Source organism: Gambusia affinis, linkage group LG05, assembly GCF_019740435.1.
Source record: "Gambusia affinis linkage group LG05, SWU_Gaff_1.0, whole genome shotgun sequence".
Lineage (NCBI taxonomy): Eukaryota > Metazoa > Chordata > Actinopteri > Cyprinodontiformes > Poeciliidae > Gambusia > Gambusia affinis.
The window spans coordinates 3,713,809-3,723,483 of record NC_057872.1 but is presented as its reverse complement, the minus strand read 5'-3'; the positions used below and the strand labels follow the sequence as shown (position 1 = coordinate 3,723,483).

Genomic DNA, 9,675 nt, shown 5'->3' with positions numbered 1-9,675 from the left:
TTTTTCCGTCCAATGTAAGACGGATTCACAATTTTAACGAAACAAAAAATGAAGCACACATACAACATGAATACGAGAACGCAGTGTGCCATGGATTTAATTCTTGCCTTTTAATTGACCAAAAAAGAACAAAAAATAAGAGATAATCCTGTGTTTCAAAACGTCAGTCACTAAAATACAGGATACCTTACAAAACCTACAAAATTCAACAATTACAAACATTTTGTTCAACATATAACCATTCTATAGTATAAATGTATACAATACTGTTTTGTTTTTATTTGGCACTTGATCACAATTCGCTAATTAGTATTCGACAGAAATATTACACCTGACGCATTTCTTTTTCGTTTTTTTTTTCCTTTTATAAGAAAAGCTTCTCCGTGTACATTGATAGAAAACAGTAAAAGCGACACATTTGTGACAGCATCGTTGCAGTAGTTCGCATTCTCTGTTGGTCGTCTTCTTTAGCATTTTTCTGAACATTCAGAGCTTCTCGATGCTCGGTTACATTCACGGGGCGGCTTCAGGCGGATCCTGCTCAGACTCCAGACTCTCTCCTCCCGAACGCGGAACGAAGCCGAGCGAGGAGACAGAGGCGATGAATCCGAGCGAATCCTCCCGCGCGCATCCGCTGGGACGCGCTCGACGTTTGACCGCCTTTCCGCTGGCAGTTTGAGTATCTATGAACTTATAGTAAAAACACACATGCGATTAAGTCACATGCAAACGTGTCGTGTTAGTTTTACACGCCCGTGTACCCGACGACTACATGCAGCATTTCATTAAACAAGTTAAAAGAGAGCGCGAGGCGTTTCGGTGCGCCTCACTTTTTAGTCGAAATAAAATAATCTGGTCCGCATGCTTGATATCCGGCGACATTTAAATAAACATCTTCTATTATTATTATTTTCATTATTATTATTTCATCACAACTTTGTTCGGAAGCGAACGTTCTGGACTACAGGGAATTGTTCAATGAGTTTAGGTGCACTTAAAAAAAAAAAAAATACCTACACTGTACTCGAAATACCTGGAAAGACTAACGTGTGTGTCGTGTGAGAAGCTCGAGCACAGCAGCACTTCCTGTGCTCTTACTTCTGATATTTCAAAATAAAACACATAGGAACAGACGGAGGGAGAGGGACGCTTGTCACAAAGTCCAAGTACGGATCCGGGAGCATATGCATAGTAGCATAATGTTACGCGATGTGTCCGTTCCAGCACGATATATAAAACAAACAGTCTATCAAGTTTACAAAAAAAAAAAAACCCCAAACCTAAAACAAAAACAAAAAAACACATCTTATGGTAGAAAATGAAATAAAAGTGGGACTCATTGTGAGTGAAGGACAGACTTCACAGGTCCTCTCTTGCTCACCTACAGCGCATGCCGTCTCTTTTCTGCACGAGCTCAGTCCGTCACACTCAGCGCTCTGTGTGGGCCTAACTGGAAGTTTCGAGAGAACAGAGAGCCAAGCAAAGACACTGATACAGAGACTCCAGTTTACACTGCATATATACACACAACCTACGGTAAACCTTCTCTACACTCTAACAGGCCTACAGGAGAACTGAGGAGGCTCATTACAGTCAGAAAGGGGCGGTGATGATGGTCTGTAACCAGAAGTGCAGTGGATTCTGCCTGGATTTCAGACACAGACAACTGTTTAGTTGGTGGGTCGGGCAGAGGGCCGTAGAAGAGGGAGGGAGGGGAATATTAACGAAGAATTAGGCTCCTGCGGCCATCTTTAAAAAGTCCTCAGTACATGTTGAAGGCCTGGCTTCTTCTTCATCTTCATCTTGTCATTCTTCATCATCAGTCTGCTCCATAGTGCAGAGTTACAGGCATGTAGAGTCACCCAAAGAAGCACTGTGAAGAAAACAATCTGAAGTCAGTCAATGTCTCCGTGCGCAGATTATTTTAATATCTGAGTGGATCTACATAACGTAAAATGTCTAGCGAAGCCATTCATACTCCCTGAATTTTTTCCCTTTTATCGCTTGCTGACAAGTGTCAGTGGTTTTTTGTTGTTGTTTTTTTTTTTTTTTTGTCAAATTAAAAGCTTCTTTTGAAAATAACACCCTAATAGCAGGTATTAAACAGATGTTTCACTAAACTCACAATTCTGTATTCATTTTTTTTTTTATCGGTCGGATATAATATTCTCATTTTAAATGTCATGTTTTCATTAGGTGTAAGTGGAAAATCACCATGAATAACAGAAATAAAGGCTTTCGAAACATCCAAATGGGTGGAATTGATCTATATAATGCGTGGGAAAGTGTTCAAGAAATCTGTATATTTTAAAATCTTGTCAGGATAAAAGAAATGAGTTGCGATCAGGAGTGCCGTCCCTTTAATGCAGCGCTCAGATGACACGCTGTACATCGGTGTATTGTTATTGCGCAGGGACAGGATGCTTTCACCGCGCTGCAGTCGGTCGGCAGCATCACTCGGTGAGTTCTGGCTGGGAGGCGGGGCTCCTGTTAATCACCACGGCTGGGAATCCACTGACTCACACTGAGGTCACACCGCTTTCCCTCTGCCTGTTAGAGCAAACTCACACTTCACCCTGAGTGAGTGGAAGGTAATATCTCACCAAACACAGTGTTAAAAAGTGCTACTGAACCCATTATGTTAAAAGGAGCTGCATAAAAAGCAACCCCAGCCCTTTTGTTTTTTTTCTCCACAGCGTTTTTTTTTTGTTTTGTTTTTTTCAGTCAGCGTTGGAGAAATGAGAAAATGTCTTTCACTGCAAAAACTAATTCTTCAGTTATTGTTGATCTGCTTTCTAGTTTAGCATACTTGAAATTAACCCAGAAGAAAGTTTTCAGCAAGATGTAGGAGCTTGTTTTAAGTAAATAATTCCTCAACATGGATAAAAAAGCAGTTCAACTGAGAAATTATTTCACTTACAAGACATTTTTCCCATGTTAAAAGTAAAATAATCTGCCAGTGGAACTAGTATTTATTAAGTTATTGTTTACTTGAAAGAAGCTGACATATCATTGGTGTCCACAGTGTGGTATGAGGGCCATTTGTGGCCCTTGAAATGATTTTGATTGGCCCCATGACGACGAGTGAACAACGGTACAAAAAACGTACTAACAAAATAGAAAACAACTGACGACCCCAAACATTTGTAAATTGTCTTTTTTCTTTTAACAAGGCAGCAAGTTTTTGTTTACGTTTTGGATCATTATAGATTTCATAAAAATGGTGTTTACTTTCAAGCATGTAAAGTTTAAAACAAGACAAATCCCAATAAACTCCTTTTTTGCATTTTAAATTGAGTGAATTTTGTGGCCTGAAAGCAGTTTCCATTTGCCAGTTTTGGCCTCGTGGGCAAAAGGTTTGGACACCACTGACCTATAACTAGCTGAAAAGTTATTCGTATGTTAGTTTTATCTTATTTAGACTAGAAACCAGATAATAAAAATACTTGGTGAGATTTTGTGTTTTTGCAGTGTTCACCGTTTGTTAGGCTGCACTCTGGGAAACTTTTACAATATGCTACAGAAAACGTGAATCTGATCAACCTGGACCCGTCTTAATGAGCAGAGATGGTGAAAATACGACTTCAAAATAAGACTGTACCAATACACTTTTTATCCATTAAAGTAACATTTCACAAATGGCTATAAATGACATTTAAGGGCTTTAAATCGATTTTTCTGCAGGTTTAGCTCCAGCCTACCAGGTCACCTCCTACAGCGCTGCAGCTGAGCCCTCCCACATCAGCAGGGCCGGCTGCCGGGGAGGAACCAGGCTTCGTGGGAGAAGAGCACAGCTAGTGAGGCTGGACCTCTGCCCTGCCTCGGTTACATCAGCGCTGCAGCCAGGTTTGCACGACTCTGAACCGATGAGGCGTTCCCGCGCTTCATCACCTGTCCTCTAACTGCCTCAAATAAACTTTTAGTGGAAGACCCTGATGGAGCGTGAGGCTTACAGATCGCGATGCTGCCCCGGGTTTAGAACTGGCCGGCACTGCTGGGGTCGCACTGCAGCAGGCGAACGATGGACGGGTCACTTTTTGCTCCTTTGATGAACTCTTCCAGAGACAGTTTACCTGTACACACACACACACACGCACACGCCCACACACACACACACACACACACACACACACAGCAGCAGAAACAAGAAAGCAGGAAATGTTTCAATGATCATGTGGAAATTTGAGGATGAAAAGACTCAATCACATAAAAGAAACGCTAACTTTTATGTGACTTTGGCAAAGTTACTTTATGAACCCTGGATTTTTAGTGCTCAGGAATGGCCACCAGGTGGCAGTGTTTGGCTGTTCAAATCACCCTCAGGTTCTGGCTTCTTCCGTACAAGCCACCCATTCGTCCTCCTCCTCCTCCTCTTTCTCAGAGGATAAATAAGTACTTTCTCGTTCTGCTCCCTCACATCATGTCTGTTTTAACAGCTTCACACATCACGCTTAAAGCATCACGGTGGATACGCTTTGGTTTGGTGTGTGTGAAGATCATGTGTCCCAATTCTACCGTCACAAACTGTTAGGACTCTCAGAAAAATGTAAACAGAGGGCAGAAAGTCTGATCTTGGAGTGAGGGAGATTCCACTTCCTGTTTAAGTTCAGCTGCAGAAATACTCTGGCTCTCTGCTGTGAGATTTCAGAAGACGATTCTGCAAATTTTCAACAGGAAGTGGAATGAAACTAGCAACATCTGCAACTGGCACAAAAACAGTTGAAAGGGCTCAAATGTCAGAATTGTATAGAGATATTGTTTATAGATAATTAATACTGTAACAATTGATATTGTATACAGTCTTGGCCACAGTGGAAATAATTACAGCATCTCTGTTGTAAATTCAATTAATCACATCACCTTCTAGTTTTCATTTTAGTCATTTTCATCAGAGGTTATGATTCTCATACTGATCCATGATTAGTGTTGTGTAAAAAGGAAGCTTATTTTCTTTTCTGTTTTTTTTTTTTATTTTTTTAGCTGAAACAAGAAGAAAGCCTCCTTCTGATTCTCTTCAGATGAATTCTGAGACACCTACAGGAATGTTCATTAAACTGGTTCTTTCTGAGGGAGGCCACTGATCCCAGAGTCTGCAGATGACATATGAAGACCCAATAAAAAAACAATACTGTTTAAGAGAAACTCACCGTCTCTGTTGGTGTCCATCTGCCTGAAGATCTTCTCCGTCCTCTTCTCAGGCGTCGACTCGTCCTCAGGCATCTTCATCACAGATGACACCATTTTATATATCGCCTAAAGAAAAGGACACATTGCTGTTGGAGGAACATTTTAGCATCTCCCCTGATTCATAAGGAAGCTCCGCTGTCAAGGTGCATCCAGGGCTTGTTGACATTTCACTTTAGAAGGTTTCACATTAAAATCTTACTCACAGGAATATCTATTGTTCCTTCTAACTGTACGAAATATGTCACAAAAACATACAGAAAGAGAGAAGACTGAAACAAACATGAACTCAGTTATGTTCCATGGTAACATGTGAAGCTTTGTGATTTCAGAAAACCTGGAAAATGATGAGCAGTCCACAGACGTCTCACCCATATAAAAGCAAAACTGTTTCCAGGCAGAAGAACTTCGTGTCATTATGTGGCACAGCGGGTGGTGCTGTTGCCTAGCAGCAAGAAGGTCCTGGGTTCAAATCCCAGCCTGGGATCTTCCTGCATGGAGTCTGCATGTTCTCCCAGTTGATGTGTGTGTTCTCTGCAGGTACTCCGGCTTCCTCCCACAATCATGAGGAGGCTGAGCTCACATGACCTGTGAGGTCAGCTGAACACTTAGTGTGTTTTGTGTGTAAAGTGTCATTAAACCAGAATCTATTTATTAGCAGAGCATATTAAAAATCTGAATCAAGTGTTATGACTGTAGCATGTGAAGCTTCTGCTGATAGGAAACCGTTTTCAGAACAGCACAAGCCCAACAACTGGAGAAGTTATTGCAATAAACCACAATACTGTTGTTTGGAGACCCTTTTCAAGTGATTCGATGGTAATGGCATAATAATGCAAGAACACATTCTTAAAGATCAATAAACTTTCAATTCTAATCAACATTTAACACAGGAACTGCAAGACGTTTTACATATCCAAAATAAATAAACAAAAGAACCAAGAAACAACAAATAAAGTGAATTATAAAGTCTCTGTAGACAAAAAATGTCCCTCTAAATATGGGTCTCCTCCAGACCAAAACACCAGACTGAAGACTTTTATCATCCAGTTTTTTTGTAGAAAGAGGAAAATGATAAATCATGCAAAATGGAAATGATTGTGTTTTCATTCATGATGCGATTTACTGATTTGCTCCTCATGGCAACAGTTTACTAACAGTTCACAACCCGTCTCATTCAGAGTGAGCGAACATCATTCCGGTATGAAGCCGTTCTGCTCGCTCCGCTCCGCTGCCCTGCGATTGGACGTTTGTGGCTTAGGTAGACAAAACATATGCACGCACACAACCCCTGACAGACCATTTCCCAGTGTTGCGTCTCCCCCTGCTCCGCGCTGCGTGGCAGGCTGTTTGGCAGGCTGTTTGGCAGTAAACAGTGGAGTCACAGCCCACTCTCTGTGCCTTCAATAGGGAGGTGGGCTTGAGGGGAACCGGAGCTGACATGTGAGCAGAGCAGGGCTGATTGTGATTACAGGCCAGCCAGAGCTCCAGATAGGTGTTGATTATGCTGCCTATTACCCAGAAGCAGCATGGAGGAGCGGAGGGACAACCAACACTGACACTTAATATCAGGGCCTGATTTCAGCACAGAGCCGCCTCTGCTGTTATCTGATGAGAGTTCAGGACGTTTAGCCAATATCACAGTCAGCTGTCGGCCTTATCGGGAGAAACACACTCACACCGGATCTAGTTCCTAAATCCCTACATGACAATAAGGAGCGAAATGATGGGAAGTGCACCGCGTATCGTCTTAACTCGATTTACTCTGAATTCATTCCCTAAGATCTCCAAATGCTGCAAATCCCCCCAACAGTGAGCTGGTGTCTATTTGATGCTGTGTAATCTCAGACGTTCGTATGATCAAAATCACGTTTCCCACTGAAGATGAGACGCGCCAAATGTGTGCAGAGTCTCGCCCCCAGGGGGCGCACTCACTCCCAAATTCAATCAGTCCAGTTAAGATTTTTTTCTCTCTTCATGTAACTTCTGTAGCAGAGCAGCAGGGCAGTTGTAGGTAGAAAATGGATCAAATTTCCAAATGTTTGAGATTGATCTCAGAAATGTTCAAGACAAAACAAGAACACTTCTGAGTTCGCAAAGTCAAAAAATTTGCTAGAAAAAACTTACATTTTAGAATTAAATTTTCAAGAAAAAAAAAAAAGTCAAAATTTCTGAGTGTGAGAAGTCAAAGACTTTTGACTTTTAGAAATTTTGTGAGGTTGAAAAGTCTAGAATTTATCATGTTTTGTGAAGATAAGGCAACAGAAACTCACTTTCCATAAATACTTAAGGTGCTGGTAGGAGCTTAACCTCATTTCTAAAATCTGATTTTAAATCACTGTAAGAAGAAAAGAGTACGTCATTTTTACAAATTTCTTGAGTTGTTGCTTTCCCCCCCTTGCTTAAATGTTTCAGAACATTAAACGAATAAAATGTGCTGTTGGGAAATTAAGAAAAATAACCAGAGTAAGCAAAAAAGTTCTGTCACATAATGGTTTCATTTATTAAAAGGGAAGAAACCTATCCAAACCGGCTTTGTGAGAATATAGCTGTTCCCTTTCAAATATGGTATGTTTGGCTCCAGTTTCACATTTTACAACCAAGCCTAAATAACTTCAGACTAAAAGAATCAAGACATCCTTTAAATAGGACCATTCTGACAACATGAAGTAGGCAGATATATCTCAAAAAGCAGCCCTAATACAAAAAAGGAACATATAAACTTGTCAAAAACTATTTCCAAGTTTTATAGTGGCCTAGTAAAAGTCCATACTCAAATCCAAAAGAGATCATGTGGCCTTAAACAGGTTTTCCATCCATACTGAGGATGGAAAACCATTCTGCAGCAGTAGTGGGTTAACTGAGGACTTGAAGCAAACACGTCATGGCAGTTATCGCCTCAAACCACTTTGGAGGTTTTGGGGGTAATTACATTTTCACACAAAGCCAGGTTGATTGAGCAAGTTTATCTTAATAAATAAGTGACTGCACATGAGGGTAAAAGTAAAAAGTAGCCAGCAAACATTTTTTCTCAAGTAAGAGTAAAAAAAGTATTTTGTAAAAGTCTACTCAAGTACTGAGTAACTGGACAGATTATCAATCAACAAAATATAAAGTTAAGTGGAAATGTTGGTGTTTTAAGAAACAAAATGACAATAACTAATAATATAAGAAACACAAAATAACAAAATGAGGCAAAAGAAAATTTTTTCCAAATCAGTTTCCTTGGAAATACATATATCAGACATCTCAGTCCAGAAATGTGCAGTCCTAGGCACAGCCAAGATACTGCGCAGAACCCTCAAGCTCCCAGGCCTCTGGTAGAGGACCCGAGCTAAGAGGAAGAAGAATCACCACCCGCGGTGGGTGAGAAGGGAATTTATATATATATATATATATATATATATATACAGGCGTCTTTTAGCAGGATATATATATATAGTGGATATATATATATATATATATATATATATATATATATATATATATATATATACATATATATATATATATATATATCCACTAACATAGAACTCGTGTAAAAATATTTAGCAGACAGTGAGCTTGTTTCTAACCACAAAGCACAAAGCTCTCTTTCTATCGAGAGGAAGCGCTAACCACACTGGCTAGCAGTTGGGTGAACCGAACTGGTTAGCAGCGGTTCTGCCTGGGTGGCTCAGTCAGTTTTATGAAGAGAAAAGGCAAAAGAAAGAGTTGCCATCCATTTGTCAACAGTGTCACCAGAGCAAGCTTTAAAGCCAGTCTGACCTGCTCTAGCTAAATGTGAATGATTCTTTTCCCCTGAACTGCTTTCTTCTGCCTCACCAGATGACCTGTCTGCATGCCCCCCTCCCTCCGTCTGCCAGCACCCGTCTGCTCTGCTGGCAGCACAGCCTTCCAGATGAAAGATACGCCGGCGTGAGATATCAACTGCTGATGAGTGGATGATGCAGCTTTATGCGTTTCTGTGTTCGGCTTTCGCCATTGTCTGAAGAGCCGCGCCGACTCTGATCTGTCCCATTCAATTACTCCCACAGCAAGGCTAATTACGAGCATCGGCAGCGTTTACACACTCTCTGCAGGAGAGAGCATTAAATAGTGGGAGAGAGCTGGAGTTGGCCAATGGCGGCCGGTGTTTAGCGAAACATAAAAGCATCAGTGGGAGAGATGGCAGCGTCCTCTGGGTGAAGCATCGGAAAGTGGCAGCAGTCACGCGGCTGGTGATGGCTCTACTCGTCACCAAAACAGTGAAATCTGAACAGCAAGCTGTCCAAAATGAAGATTAGAAACAACAACCATTATGTCCTTCTGAAGCAAATAATTCCAACTAGGTGCTTTTTAATACCTAACATACAAACTCGAGGAACCAGAACCGAAAGTATTCGGATCAGATGGAGAAATTCTCTTTTTTTTTGTCCTAACCTGAAATCTCACTTTGTGCTGCGGAGAGCGGTGAGCCGTCACGTCAGCAGAGAAAAGGTGAACGGATGA

The 9,675-nt window shown here is 41.1% G+C and overlaps 1 protein-coding gene across 8 annotated transcripts in view; it reads right to left on the bottom strand.

Annotated features, from left to right (window-relative positions):
• Positions 1-91: 91 nt before the first annotated feature.
• The window catches only part of LOC122830710 (neurocalcin-delta A), a 65,316-nt gene continuing 55,732 nt past the window's right edge, over positions 92-9,675 (bottom strand). For all 8 annotated transcript variants that reach the window (XM_044116296.1, XM_044116297.1, XM_044116298.1 and 5 more), the window contains 3 exons: positions 5,148-5,253; positions 3,954-4,073; positions 92-1,873 (listed from right to left, as the gene is read on the bottom strand). In XM_044116296.1, the coding sequence (XP_043972231.1) occupies positions 3,976-4,073; positions 5,148-5,253 (204 nt within the window). In that variant the 3' untranslated portion in view covers positions 92-1,873; positions 3,954-3,975. The remainder of the gene's footprint in view (positions 1,874-3,953; positions 4,074-5,147; positions 5,254-9,675) is intronic.